Source organism: Mastigoproctus giganteus, chromosome 4 (genome assembly GCF_048544385.1).
Source record: "Mastigoproctus giganteus isolate SK-2022 chromosome 4, ASM4854438v1, whole genome shotgun sequence".
NCBI classification, from domain to species: domain Eukaryota; kingdom Metazoa; phylum Arthropoda; class Arachnida; order Uropygi; family Thelyphonidae; genus Mastigoproctus; species Mastigoproctus giganteus.
Window position 1 is genome coordinate 122,632,635 of NC_143578.1, and position 16,428 is coordinate 122,649,062.

The following is a 16,428-nucleotide window of genomic DNA, read 5'->3' on the forward strand; positions in this document are numbered from 1 at the left end:
AATAGGATTTGTTGAAGGAAAAATCACAGGCCAGGGTGTCCTGTGTGTGTGTAAAGGGGGGGGAGGGGGGAATTGCACTGTTAATGCACAGTGGCCAGACCAGCTGGAGCCAGTGTCAGCAGTTCCCATGCCATACCTCAAGGAGGGAAGAGGCATAAGGTCAGCATGGTATTAATATTAGCAATGGCCACATGGTGCAAGGAAGTCTATAGCTTATTCTGCACCAGCCAAAAAAAAATAAATAAATAAATAAAATAACAAAAATAAATAAAATAAAATAACAACAGAAAAGGAAATAGACAACCCATGCATTTCCCTTCTCCCGTAGGTAATTATCCAGGAGACCACTGAATTTTCCCAAACTGTCAGCCTCTACCACCCATGTAGGTAACATATTCCAGTAATTTATAACTAGCTGGCTAAAATAAAACTTCCTGCAATCCAGTCTAAACATCTCCCTCCCGGATAACTTTAAATTATGGCCCCCTTGTTCTAGAATCATTCATAACAGTGATAATTTTGTCCTTTGAAAATCATTTTGCTTATGCCTCTCAGAGCCTTAAACGCCTCAATCAAGTCTCCTCTAAGGTGCCTAGTTTCCAAGCTCTGCAGCCCACATAATTCAAGGTCTTTCCTCATATGGACACCCTTTTACCGATCTCACCAGGCGAGCTATCCGTCTTTGGATCCTTTCAAGAAGCACAATGTCTTTCTTTAGGTGTGGTCTAACAATAGCCCTATACAGGGTGTCTCAAAAATATTGGTACAAATGTTTAGGGGAGGTAGGTAAGATCTAAAGGAATGTGAATTGCATAGGAACCCATAACCGGAAACGTCACCATAAGTCACCATAACGGTACACAGCACTGTTCATCAGTTCGATGAACAGCGCTGTGTACAGACCAAGAGAGAAAATTTCTGGTTTACTCATTCAAGCAGTAGTCGCCGCACGAAGAGCATACATCTATATAGGAACTGTGAGCTGGCAGACATGCACCTAGTGTATGGATTAGCAGAGGGCAATGGACGAGCCACTCAACGAATTTATGGAGAACGCTTCCCAGACAGACATGTACCGGACAACCATTTGTCCGGACAACCATTTGTTTGTGCATGTGCATCAAAATTTGTGTGATTATGAGTCATTTAGAGGTAACAGGAGTAGTGCGGGCAGACCACGTTCGACGCGAATTCCCACCATGGAAGGAAGTGTGTTGAATGCCGTCCAGAATAATCCTACTACCAGCACACATGCCATTGCCTCTGCCTTAGGAGTGTCTTGCTGCAGTGTATAGCATGTCTGGCACGACGATTCCTTACACCCCCTTTCATCTCCAAAGGGTTCAGTTACTGCTTCCCCAAGATCATCCTGCACGTGTGGCTTTTGTGCAGTGGTTTCGCCAAGAAAGTGTTCAAGACTTGAATTTTCAAGCCTATGTTTTGTTCACGGATGAGGCTTATTTCACTTGGGAAGGCTTATTCAATCAGCACAATGCTCATGTGTGGGCTCACGACAACCCACACGGTGTGCACCTCCATGCGGCACAACATCGCCTCGCAATAAATGTGTGGGCAGGTACGGTCGGCGACTGCTTAGTCGGCCCATACCTGTTAGCATCGCACATGAACTCCGTTAAATATCGGATCTTTCTTAAACAAATTCTACCAGGGTTACTTGATGATGTTCCAGCAAATGTGAGATGCAACATTTGGTTTCAACATGACGGGGTGCCTGCCCATTATGGAAAGTGTGTTCATGACCATTTGAACAGGCATTTTGGGCATCGATGGATTAGCCGTGGTAGACCCGTTGCCTGGCCCCCACACTCACCTGATTTATCGAGCCTTGATTTCTTTCCGTGGGGGCTCTCAAATCTATTGTGTATGAATCACTTGTGGAGATGGAAATGGATCTCGTGGCGGGACTCGTCTGCGCTGCTGCTGCTACTGTCAAAGAAACTCCAGGTGTGTTCGACCGTGTCCGCCAATCCATGCTGCGTCGGTGTCATGCATGCATCGCGTCTCATGGTGGAACCTTCGAGCATCTGTTGTAACATCATGAAATGTATCCATCTCATACTCCATTGCTAATATTATGTCAAATAAATGTTTGCCACTAATTACTGTCTTGTGTCATTTCTGCTTCTTGTGCCTCTACTACTACTTTCCCGCGACGTTTCCGGTAATGGGTTCCTATGCGATTCACATTCCTTTAGATGTTACCTACCTCCCCTAAACATTTGTACCAATATTTTTGAGACACCCTGTATAATGGGATTATGCTTATTATGATTATCCTTATCTCTACTTGCAATTGTTAGATGGTGGTGGTGGTGGGCTCCTAATAGGTTGTTCCCACTGCAATGTAATTTGGAAGAAGCCTGTCAAAATATACACACATTGCATATATATTCAGTCCATCTATACACATGTCGCAAGTACATATAGATGGACTAGAGCTCTTCAACATATCCGGCGATGCAGACGTGACAGAGCTACCAGCAAGCACACACTGCCATACACATTTTCACTTACTACTCATACATACATCAAGGTGCAGAAACACAGACTCATCGCAATCACATCCGGTATTACAGATATGACAGAGAGCCCAATCTAGCAAAATTGTCACATACACATAATTATATAAACAATTAACATTCACACAATACATACAATCATGCTCTCAAACTAACCACTATAAACCCATAACTGAAAAGTGAGGGGAAAGAAGGGATCCTCTTACCAAGTGGCTTAAGTTCTGCAAATTGCAGTGGCTGGAGACTAGGCACCTGTGAGGTGATCTGATTGAGGTGTATAAGGCCTTGAATGGGTTGAGCACACTGAATTCTGATGGGATTCTTCCACTTGTTCAGATTATGAACCTAAGGGGGCATAGATGTGTGGAAATTTGCCTTTAGCCAGTGGGTGGTTAATTGCTGGAACAAACTTCCATCTGTCATTGTGGAAGTTGATAGGTTAAATAAATTTAAGGAGGAACTGGACAAACATTTAGAGGGAATGGTTGTGTGAATTTTTTTTTTTTTGGCTGATGCTACATAAGCTCAAACACTTACTTTCTTGCATCACATGCCACTATTACTTGTTGTTATTTTTATTTTGGTTTTTAGGAGCATTAGCAACTAAGGCCATATTGCTCGGGGATATGCGGTGGTCATTCCCTGACCTTTCTGCCTCCTCTGTATTTGGTGGTCACAGCTCGAACCTCGGTCTAATCAAGAAGTGTGTGCTATGCACTGCTGCTCCTACCCAAATGGCTATGGAGGTGCCTGCCACGATTAATATTACTGTAACATTTATTTAGTTAATATAACACCTGAATTAATTTTGAAAACATGTAACATATATATTAATTAAACTTATGAAAATATACACATGACGTTCTGAAGCAATACTGCACATAAGAGTATTTCATGCATATTAATTGCTGAAGTGGGAGCAACATGAATGTTTTGCATTCTTATAATAATTTTGCCACTGAATGATTAGTATTAGAATTGGCAAATGATGCAAGAAAGCAAACTTATACAGTATCAGTTCAAATAAAATCTTCCCACATTACCTGACTTGTCCATCCCCTCTAATAATTTGTCTAATTTTTCCTTAAATTTATTCACACTACCCACTTTTACCTCATCAGGTGGAACTTATAACAACAACCAACTATCCTCTGGCTGAAATGAAATTTTTGCACAGATATCCTACAATTATCTTTTTACAATTTATATTCCCCTTTTGGGGCACCATCTCAGAAAAAGCAAGGATGCCATCAACAGTTAAATATACACAATCCATTCAGAGCCTTAAATCATCCTTATCCTTGCAGGTGTCTAGTTTATAGGTGCTGAAATTTGCAGAACTGAGGTCTTTCTTGATAGGCATGACCTTTTGTTACCCTCACTAATTTCAATGCTCTTCTCTAAACCCTTTGCAACAGATCCACATCCTTCATAAAATAAGGCTTGAAGACCTGAATGCAGTACTCAAGATGTGGCCTTACTATTACCTTATACAGTGGAATAATCACCTTTCCCTGCTGGAAAATTCCTGTATACCACGGACAAAACACCATGAACTGTCTTAGCAGCCCATCTGTACTGAACTGCTCGGAGAATTTCATGTCTGGCACAATTATTCCCATGTCTTTTTTGTTCTCAATGGCTTTCAGAATAGTACATTAAATGATACATTAATCTGGGATTACCGTCTAGATTACTAACATATGCTGAACCTGGCATTTTTGAAAATTAAACTTGAGTTATCACTTCAGTCCAGCTACCTAATTTTTCCACATCTTGATCCAGTAGCATACCCTGACTACTGTCATTAACTACCTGCTCACCTTTGTATCAGCAATCGTTGTATTAGATATTAAACATAATCATGCCTTCATCAACATCATTAATTAATACTGAAAACTACAATGAGCACAGCATTGAACCCTGTGGGACTCTGCTAGTAACATTAGTCCAAGGAGAGTAGTGCCCATTGATAACCACTGTTTCTTCTCCAACTCAACCACATGCACACTTTGTACAGTGGTCTTTTATGCAAAACAGTATTAAAAGCTTTTCTGAAATCTGAGTATATTATGTCAAAAATAATTTTTTGCATCCGATCCTTGTGTTACTGTCATATTATTCAATCAGATTGGATAGTATGACAGTAATAAATAAATCTATGCTGAAACTAATGTATAACTGCCTTCTTGTCTAGATGATCCTGCATTACAACTTTTACTAGTGATTCGATTATTTTCCCTGGAAAATAAGGTCAAGTTTATGGGTCTGACTCACTTCACCCTTTGATCTCTCTCTCTCTCTCTCTCTCTCTCTCCCTTTGTGAAATCACATTTCTAATCTACAGGGGCCTCCCCTGAATTCAAGGATGACCTTTCAATGCTTCTTTTAATATAATTGGATATATCCCATCAACCCCCAACACACACACACACACACACATGCATGCATTATTTACTATTCAACAACTTCTCTTCCACTTCCTTCTTGAATATACGTTTAATATTCCCAACTCTAAAAACTTCTTCAAGGTGAATGTAGGTGCAAAATATTTATTCAGTTTGTCAGTAAATCAAATGGGATTACCAATAGTTATACCATCCATAAATATGGGATATTCACATATCCACTAGATATAAATAAATGATATTCACATATTTATATCTAGTGGACCAATGTGGTTTATCCCTTTCCTTATAGTATTAAAATAAGCAAAGACTTCTCATAATCTCTTTAGTAACTTAATTGCAGACTGGTTTTTGTACTTACTGTAGGTTTTTGTTTTCAATGCTAATTTAAATTATCCCATGCATTTTTTTTTTTTCTCTGCCACTAGTCTCATCAGTAGAACAATACGATATCTCTTAGTTGTATAAAAAGCTTAGTAGCTTCTATGATTACTTCCCTGAATGATTCCCATTTAGAATTTGCAGTTGGTCTCCCTGAAGGGAATTTAAAAATTGACTACAATCACCGTAGTCACTTCTCTAAAAACAAATTCCTCTCTACAGTGGTTATATCTAAGTAACTGTTAACCAACCTAGGTTCATTTAATTAGATATTCTTAATGTATAAACAGTCATTGTTGATAATCAAATCAATATGTATACTGCTTTCTTTTGTTGCCTCTCTAAAATGCTTGTGCAGAAAACAGTCATCCAATAAATTCCAGAAAAGTCTTGCTAATGTGTGAGTGACCAACCCACGAGTTCCAGACAATATCTGGAAAGTTAAAACCCCTCTCCCATCATAAGTCATTCTGATTTACTGGTCCATTCAATTTGTCTATATAGTTATTAGTTATATTTATCACAGTCATTTCTCCTATACCATACTCCTACTCTCATTTTTGTCTTTCCAGTGCGCATATCACAAGACGCTTCAACAATGTACTAGCCACACATGTCAACTGGGTGCACTGCAATAGATGTGCCTTAATCAAGCACATAACGCCATCTCCTATCCTGTCCTGTCTGTCCACATTGTATTCACCATATTCAAATTCTGTATCCCTTATGTTTCAGTGGTACCATCTCTCTGATATTCCTACAATATCCACATTCGATGACTTAAGTGGTAGTTCAAATTCATCAAACTTATATTCACGGCATTTCTTATATTCACGGCATTTGTGTACATGCAAGTATATACGCACCTATTTCTGCTCTTAGACAGTACCCTTACACAATCCATATCTGAGCTGGATATCATCATTCTTCTTTTCTTGGTGATCCCATTCTACTTTTGACTCTCTCTCTCGCTCTCTCTCAGGGTAACTCAGGAATTTTTTTTGTTTGGTGCAGCATAAACCTCAGGCTTCTTTGCACCATATAGCTAATAATAATAATATGTGCTTATCTTATGTGGATTTTCAGCAGGCCTATTAATTCCTGAACTTTGCTTTCCAGGCTGCTGCATGCCCAAATAGGAGCAGTGCAAGAATCACTTTGACCTATACTTGCAGCTGATTCAATCTATTTCAATTTACGGTGGAACCAACTGATGATATTCCCAACAGCAAATTCTAAATGGGAAGCATTCAAGGAAGTAATCTTGAAAGCAACTAGGCTTTTTGTTCCAACTAAGAAATACTGTTCTTGGTTTAGGCCCATATGGATGCCAGATAAACTAATGAGACCCGTGGCAGAGAAGAAAAATGCATGAGATGCATATAAATTATCAGGTGACACAGAAGCCATGATAGATATAAGCTAGTCTGTAATCAAGTCACTAAGGAGGTTAGGCAAGCAAAGGCAGATTATGAGAAATCTCTGGCAAAGAATGCAAAGAAAAACAACAAAGACTTCTTTTCACTTATATAAATTCTAAAAAAAAAAGGGTATGAATCAGATTGGTCCACTTGATATCAATGGTTTGATTGTAGATGATCATTCTCAGATAGCTGTCAAACTAAATAAGTATTTTGCATCTACATTCACACACGAGTTATTCAAGGAGGAGAAAGCCAAATGTTTATCAAACTCTAACAGGGAATTAAATGATTTTGTAGTAACTGAGAGCAAAGTGGAGGAGAAATTGTTGAAGTTAAACATAACCTGGGGTGGATGGGATATATCCAGTTATATTAAAGGAGGCGGCAAAGGAAGTAAGCAAACCCTTAGTCATAATTATGAGAGCATCTTTGGACTCAGGGGAAATCACCACAGACTGGAGATGTGCAAATGTATCTCCAATTCACAAAGGGGGCTCAAAGGGTGACACAAGTAATTCCAGACTTGTTAGTTTCACTTTTGTTCCAGTGAAAATAATAGTCACTGGTAAAAGAAGCATTGCAGGATCATGTAGAAAAGACTGCAGTAATAATTCAGATGCAACATCGGTTTATTAAGGGGAAGTCTTGTCTGACCAATTTGATTGAATACTATGGTGTGATCACAAAGGAACTGGATGCAAAAAATAATTCTGATATTATATACTTGGATTTCAGGAAATTTTTTGATACTGTTGCACGTGAAAGACTACTGTACAAATTGGAGCAGTATGGCATTAAGAGCAAGTTGCTACAATGGATAAAAGGATGGTTGAGTGGGAGAAGACAGAGTGGTAATCAACAGACACTGTTCTTCATGGACTAATGTTATTAGTGGTGTCCCTAGGACACCACTAATAACATTCAGTGTTGGGCCCATTGTTGTTTTGTATATTTATCAATGATATTGATGAAGGTAAAAGGTAAAGTGCAGCCATTATCAACCCACTGCAGGATGGAAGCCTCCTCAACAATTCATGCTGAGCGAAAAAAGTATATCAAACTTAATGTCAAAGTTTGCAGATGATACGAAGGTTGGCAGGTTTGTTAATAACAGTAATGACAGTATGCTGCTACAACAGGATCTGGAAAAGTTAAGCAGATGGGCTGAGAAATGGCAACTGAAGTTTAACATTGACAAATGCAAAATACTGCATATGGTAGCAGTAACCCCAGAGAAATGTACCAACTGGGTGGTGTTATGCTCAGGGTAGTGGATAATGAAAGAGACCTGGGGGTAATTGTGCAGTCAGATATGAAGTTTTCTGATCAGTGCAGACAGGCAACTTCCAGGGTAGGTCATGGGGTCTTGTCAATGATATACAGGAATTTTGCTAACAGGGATAAGGAGATGATTATTCCCTTATGTAAGTCAATGGTTGAGCCACACCTTGAGTACTGCATAAAGGTCTGGAAGCCTCATTTTAGGAAGGATGTAGAGTTGCTAGAACGAGGACAGAGAAGAGCAATAAGACTGCTGAGGGAAAGAGAGGGGGTGCTCTTATGAAGAACGGTTTAAGTTCTGCAAATTGCAGCATCTGAAGACTAGGTACCAGTGAGGTGATCTGATTGAAGTGTATAAGGCCTTGAGTGGATGGGCAGGCTCAATTCTAATGGGATTCTTCCTCTTTCTCAGATTATAAACCTGAGGGGGCATAAACTAAAATTGAGGAAAGACAGTTATTGAATAGATGTATGGAAATTTGCCTTTAGCCAGCATGTAGTTGATACAACCACCTTTGTATTTGTAAGCAGGTAGTTCATACAACTTCCACAATGACAGATGGAACAAACTTGCATCTGTCATTGTGGAAGTTGATAGCTTAAATAAATTCAAGGAAGAAGTGGACTAGCTTTTGGAGTGAATGGATGGGTGAAATTGAAAGAGTTTTTTTTTTCACCCCCCCATTGGCTGATGCTGCATAAGCTTGCTTTATTGCTTCATATGCCTCTACTAATGTTAATGCTAATTTGTGAACCCCCACCAGTTAGAAGTTTTCTGATCCACATAAAACTGCTTCAATAGCATCAGCAACTATTCTTGAACCTCTTCTATTCAGGTGTATTCCATTCCTATAAAAACAGTCTCTCACCATGCCATGAGTATTTTATTATCCAATGTTCATTTCCAATTTACTGGTAGGAGTGGGGTCATATTCCTTAATTGCATACGGATTATGAATAAACTATGAAAGCATTAATTTCGTCTGTAAGTAAAGCAGCAAAATCCTCCACAATAGTCTTCCAACCTACCATGAAAGACTGTCTAATGCAGCCAATGCACTCTGTAAATGATGCACACCATGTTCTTTGCATATCAGTTCTAGCATTATGTTTTCTCATTCTGTGCAACTTGGTTCCACTATTAATTTCACATATTAGGCAATTGTTGTGTGCAATCTATAATGAGTCAGAAGCAGCACGAACCACTGGAACATGCTATTTTTAACCTTCAGAACATTACACTTGAGAAGTTTGCCAACTGTAAGAGATCTAGAATTTAGAAGTGCTAGATGCCCTCCTTATTCCTCAGACTTAATTCAAATTGATTTCTTTTTGTTCACTTGGATAAAGGAGCTATTTCAGATACTCCAGTTTGAATTTGCAATTCCAGCAACATGGCTGGCAGAGGATACATGGGGACAACTAATTAGAGCACTTGGTTATTCATCTATCTCACTGATGAGAGAAGTAAACTGACCTACCAGCAAAGAAAAATAACATTTATTTTGTCTTATTCTATTCAAATGTTTCTCGAAAAAGCTTAATCATGATGACACCAAATTACAGAGAAAGAACACAGAAAAACATTATAGTTACAAAAGAATTACCAATGAAAAAAAAAAAAAAGTTTACAGTTATACAACATCAAAATTCATTCTTACCACTTTGCCAAGTACCAGTGCTAATCAGCTGTTTTGGGATTTTTTTCTTCCATCAACTATTTTGGCAACAGGGTTGTTAGTTCTTTTGGTATGCACTTCATATGTTTCTAGCATGTACTGTATTACATGTGTGTGTGTGTGTTCATAAGCTAACTGTCAATTTTGTGAGGCTGAAAAACTCAGACAAAATAATTCAGGGGGGAATACTCACTCCCACCTAAGGTTAGCTACCTACAGTACTGACTGAAGAGGCTTTTAAGGATCCTTCTAGTCTACTTCAGGAGTTGATCCAAATTTTCAAGTGATAAATTCATTATACTGTCACAGTATACTGCCAAAATACCTGTGTATCCTAATGAATGCACTGTATGAATCAACAAGAACAGAGTAGCTTCAAGAATAAATTACAATTTTATTTCAAAAAAATACATTACTAAGGTATAATTTATTTTAGTAATGGATGTAAAGCAAAAAAGATTTACAATCAGCTACATGACGTTTTTAACCTTAAAATATTGACATCAAAGATAAAAATTTACCTTAATAAAAGAGGAAAAAGCAGCCTGTTCTCTTTTGGTTTTCCAATATACCAAGCCAAGAAGATGAAGTGTAAAAGCAGTTTCTCTTGCATTTAAGGCTTGTAATAATCTACAATGTAGCCAGAGAAATTAAGCAATGAATACTTATTAAAATTATAAAAATCATTATATAATTCATGTTTTAAAATTTACTAAAACAATGTTCTCTGAAAGCTTATATATGCAAGTCAGAATAAAATGAACACTACCTCTTGTAGAAGGAATGCCCAAAGTCCAGCCCACTGCCAAAAGAGTGGGTCAGCTTAAAGGAATAACTAACAAAATATCCCTTGCAGCAGTAATATAGCCAAGGAAGTGAGCATTTTTACTGGATGTGCACAGCATCACCATTACTGGTGTACAGCAAGATCAAAGCTAATCATCTGTCAAAACAAAGCACTCACAAAGAAATATTATTGTTCTATTTATCTAGTGCCATCAGCAGGTATTCCCTATGGATAAAAGTGAATGCATCAGAAAAAGGTACTGTAGGCAGGGACTTGTTTTTGGGACATCCACTAAGGAAGGTTGCCATGAGTAGCAAAGGAGAGACTGCAAAAAAAAAGTCAACCCTACAGAATGATAACATTTGTCGGTATGGATATTACTTTCATAACTTAATTTCAGCAGACCTGCTCAGACAACTGCATCTTGGGATGAATAAGGTTTGAAAAATAAACTACAATCAAAATACCTCCATTCTGGGATGATAATTGAATGGAGGGATTTGTAACCCTTTTCAGGAACTGGCTAGACATGAGAAAATTTCCAAGCAGAAGGGAAAACACCAGTGGAATAAGAAAGCGTAAAAAGGTGACACAGAACAGGAGTAAGTGTAGGAGCACAAGTTTTAAGAACAAGCATAGAAATACCATCAGGACTTGGTGCTTTCTTGGCACCAAGACTGTTCAAAATTCTTCTGACATTCACCTCCTTTTTGATGGAAAACTACAGGAAGCAGTGAATGGAGTTTACTGGAAATCATAGGAGGTGGTTTACCAAGATTATCAATATAAGAGTTAGAAGAAAAGTAGCATGCCAAGTGCAAAGTGTGTTAGTTGTCTGACGGCACCAGGGGTTTCCCCCATTTCTGTGTTGTATACTCTGTTTTTGTAGAACATAACTCTGTGAAGGCCAGAGATTTAAAAAGTGTGTGGGGAGTGGACGGATGTGTAGTGCTGTGTACCATTGTTCTTCTGACCATTTAGCTGTTGGGACCCACTGTTACCACACTTGGCCCTAGGAAGGCAGGTCGGATACCCAGTAGATTTTTTTTGTACTCTGGCAGGCACTGCCACCTAGTTTCAAAAGATTTCAGTGGCAAGGGCCTATATGAAAAAAAAAATAAAATAAATAAATAAATAAATAAAAAAGGGGATTAACACTAGAATATAAAAGGCCAAGGGAGGCTTATGTAAGCATGGTTTAAATTTGGACATTAATAATTGATAAGCTGTGTGGGGTGTACACTGCAAGCTAGACAGAGTAGAGGGGGAGACTAAAGGCTGGGGGGAAAAGGCAGAGGTATATGGGGATGATAGAGAAGGCGACCCCAGAAAGTCAGTGAGGCAGGCCTATGCCTCACCAGGCGGAAGAAGAGAGTGGCAGGGGAGAGGAGACAGGAACCAATCTCCTCCCCTTGGCCGGGGAGGAGAGAAAAAGAAAACCAGGCTAGACTGCTTGGTTTGATTGCCAATATGGCTTGTGGCAGAAAAGCTGCTGGTGTCTCCAGTGTCTGGGTTTGGAATCTTGAGTGGGATCAGGTACAGGCTGATCTTGCCTGTAGATTCAGTTGTAATTTCAGCCTGATGGAACTTGGATGAAGGAAGTGAATTTCGGTTCAATTGAGCTTCAATGAGGTTGGCAGTTGATGATACTGGAGAGGGGTGCCCAGAATCTGTCTCAAGTTATTGGTTTTGGTGGTTTAGGCTCCTTAATGTACTCCGTCTGTTGAAATCATCCTGTGCAAAAGTGGTGAAGTATTTATAATTGTCATGGGTGTGAATTAGTATATGTTCTTGGTCCTTTGGCAAATTAATAATCTTTGTGATCAGAATAGATCAAGTCTTCATAGTCAGGACAGTCATACATTATATGCTGCTGTTGGGATTAACGACACAAGGGCTACTACGGCCAAATTGTGTCTGTTCACAGTTTATTTACAGGCAACATATCGTTAGACATGTTAAATTATATGCTCCTGTATAGGCCAATATGTTTTAAATACATGAAAAGTTTTGTATATTGGCTTCATTTCCTAATATATGAGACAAATTAGATGAGCTGTTCAATGTTAAGAGTGACCGGAAAGTGTTTGATCGAACGGTTGAATATAAGGGACACTCAACCAGGAAATGATGAACGATAAGTTGCGTCTGACAGGATGAGCACTGAGGTGGGTTTTCTCCCACTAGCAGGAAGAGATGGGTATGGCGAGTGTGTCCAATTCTGAGCCTTGCCAATACCACTTCTTCTCATTTGTTTCATCGGAAGCTAGAGAGCCACAGCTTTGGATCTTCTTTTATCTGGTAAAGTTTATTGTTGATGTTACCTTTCCAGATCTGTGATCATTTATTGTAGCATGCTTTATGAAACAGACTTATGGTTGCTGTAAGGAACCTGAAGGTGTTGTGAGAGAGAGGGTTGAGGATGTTTAGCGGCAAAGTCGGCACTTTCATTTCCGGGAATACCAGAATGGCCAGGGATCCAACAGAAACTGATTGATTGATTGGACATACTGCAACGGAATAGCTGGGAATGAATCTGTTTCAAGATAGGATGAGAATATGAGAACTTCTTTATGGCAGAGACAGCACTGAGGGAGTCGGTGTAAATTATGGCAGGTGAGATGGAAAGCTCAATAATCTTACTAAGCACTAACTTAATGGCATATAATTCAGCTGTGAAGAAGCTGCAAGCTAGCGGAAATCGTACATGAAGGAAAAACTGCAGCAGCACCTACCATTTTGTCAATTTTAGAACCATCTGTATAAATTTTATAGGCATGGTTGTTCATAGTAGCATGAACTGAGTGTATTGCAGGGTGGTATAATATTTTTCCCCCACTGGAGAAAGTGCACATCATGAGAGACAGACACAAGTCCAAGGTGGAACAGGGACAATTGTGTCCTGAAATATTTCATTTAAATTGACATTCCAACTCTGAACAAGCTCTTTAATCCCGAGTGAAGCAGGTCTATTTTCATTTGGCTTGCTCTCATAGAATGATTCCCACCGAGTATTATAGAGATACTCCCAACTGGGGTGTGATGGGAGACTCTGGATCTTAACAGCATATTGGAGCAGTAGTGTTTTTCTATGCAGGTGTAATGGGGGATCATGCACTTCAATATAAAGACTTTGGATCGGAGAAGTCCTGAAAGCTCCTAGAGCTGTCCTCAAAGCACTGTGCTGTATGACGTTCAGCCATTCTAATGTGCTTACCCTAGCAGAGTCATATACTGAAGAACCGTAATCCAGGCGTGAGATTTGTACAGGTGTAGTAAGGTATACCGATCAGCACCCCATGACATGGACGAGACTGATCGAAGTATATTCATATGCTTTAGACAAGTAGTTCTAAAATGAGTGACGAGAAGTTGGAAGTTTATCTTGCTGTCCAATATCAGTCCAAGAAATCTAACGGTATTAACAAGTGGGATTGGAGTTTTATTTATTTCTAGTTCAAGGTCAGGATGGAGAGCCCGTAACTTGCAGAAGTGAGTGGCAGTGCATTTATTTTCTGACAGTCGATAACCATTCCATGAAGTTCAGGATTCTATTTTGTTTATGGCTAGTTGGAGCTGCCGTTCAATGTGTTCATACTTTTGGACTGACAGGAAATGGTAAGATCGTCTGCATACATGTAAGTTTCAACGTTTTTGGGGATGTTCCATGTCATATTGCAAACTCGAATTGCGACTAGTGTTGGACTAAGTATCGAACCCTGTGGTACGCCTTCCTCTTGAATGTGAGATGTAGAGAGTGCGTTTTTATATCGGGCCTGAAAATACCGAAGTCACAATAAATTTTGAATTAATTCAGGCAACTGTTCCTCTTAGACCTAGATGGTAAAGATCCATTATAATACCATGATGCCAAGTCATGTCGAATGCCTTTTCAAGATCTAAGTTGACTATGACTAGATGTTGTCTCATGACAAAGGCATTGCGAATATGAGATTCAGCTTTAATAAGCACATCTAGTGTTGATCTGTTCTTCTGAAATCCATACTGATGGTCTGGAAGGAGATTCTGTGACTCCAGGATGTAAGTGAGTCTTATATGAATCATCCTTTCGAAAATTTTCCCTACGCAACTGGTACGAGATATTGGCCTATAATTTTGAACCAGGGTAGGATCTTTGCTTGGTTTTGGTATGGCGATAATGAACGAATGGTGTCAGGATGAAGGATAGACATTTTCAGAGAAGATCTGATTGCAGAAAATCAACAGGGTACACAAGTCCTCTTCATGTAAATGCTTTAGCATAATGTAATGAACACCATCTGGCCCTGAAGCACTGTTGTGAGATCTATTTAATGATTCTTTCAGTTCTATTAATATAAAAGGTTGGTTGTACGGAAAGGAGCGGCACATTGAGAAGTTAATTTTAAACCGTTCTGCATGATCTTTAACAGAATCTTCTGCTGGTGACAAAATATTCTGCTAACGCATTGGCAACTTCTTCGGGCATGTTCGGGCTTCTACATTTCTTTTCCTTTCCAGTGAAATATGGGAGAGGGTAGCCAAACAAATTTGCCATTTAGCGCCTGTACCCTTCTCCATATGATCCATGTGTCAGTGTCTTTTGTGATGATTGATGCAAAAGCAATCCACGAATCGCATTTCGCTTTCCTTCTAATTTGCCTTGCTTTTGCTTTAAGCTTTTTACAAGCAATTAAGTTAGTGGTAGTAGGACACTTCCGAAAATCATTCCATGCACGGTTTTTATCTTGTTTGGCAATAGAGCACTCTGCATTCCACCAGTGATTTCGGTGAGCACGACATGTCTTGGATTTTGGAACAAAAGCATTTGCTGCAGTCAGAATCTGATTAGTGATGTAAGTAGTTACATCATCAATATGTTTCTGTTGGACATAAATTCTATCTAAGAGCATTTGGGCAAAATAGCCATCCCAGTTCGCCTTACTAAACTTCCAGTTGGATCGTTGGTTAGGATTTTGAGTTACCGCTGTTTGTATTGAGCAAATAATTGGAAAGTGGTCACTGTTAAATGGATCTGATAAAACCAACCAGGTCAGGATTGGAAAGATGGATGGAGAGCAAATTGACAAGTCAACTGCAGAAGTAGATCCTGTAGGTAGGTGGATGTAAGTAGGAGATCCAGTGTTTAGTAAATTAAGATCGCTATTATTCATAAATTCTTCAATTAATTTGCCTCTTCTGTCCATTGTTGCAGACCCCCACAATGGATGGTGTCCATTAAAGTCACCGAAAAGACAAATTGGAGTTGGTAGATGTGTAATGAGATTGTCAAGTTCTGAATGGGGAAGAGGTAGAGATGGTGGAATATAAACGGTAACAAGAGTAACTGATGTACCAACTGCAATATGAGTAGCCACAGCTTCTAGATTTGTTATTAACTGGATCGGCTTGGATGGCACGTTAGAATTAACCAGAATGGCTACTCCTCCACGTGCAGGAGACTCTGAGTTTCTATCTCATCTATACATCATATAATTGGAGAATTTTGGCGAAACTTGGGGTGACAAGAATGTTTCTTGTAGGCATACAGCTATGGGGTTGAATTGAGCTATTAAATCTTTTAAGTCATCAGAATGGCTGCTTAATCCTCTGCAATTCCACTGTATGATGTTATGCATTATTTAGGTTTATTTGAGGATGATTCATCCGGCTGTTTTTTGGATGCGGAACATTTTTTCCAGTCTTTTTTTTTTTTTTTTTTTTTTTTTGAGAATGTGGGGCAACCAGTATCCATAGTGTCATTGGCATGCAATTCTAGGATGGGTTCCTCATAATTTGGGCATAATCCACTTCAATACTGTTTGTTTGAGGTTCGGCTTTCTTACAATCTTTAGTATTTTTCATTCTTTCAGTGTCCTGCGAGACTATTGGAGTATCAGTTGGAATACTAATTGGGGTGTTTGTGGCTTCACTGGTTTTAGGTTTTGG

At 39.1% G+C, this 16,428-nt stretch overlaps 1 protein-coding gene across 2 annotated transcripts in view; it reads right to left on the reverse strand.

The window, feature by feature from the left end:
- LOC150087035 (tetratricopeptide repeat protein 37) overlaps positions 1–16,428 on the reverse strand; it is a 702,248-nt gene that overhangs the window by 466,575 nt on the left and 219,245 nt on the right. For both annotated transcript variants that reach the window (XM_090371768.1, XM_090371767.1), the window contains exon 13: positions 10,235–10,343. In XM_090371768.1, coding sequence (XP_090227894.1) covers positions 10,235–10,343 — 109 coding nt within the window. The remainder of the gene's footprint in view (positions 1–10,234; positions 10,344–16,428) is intronic.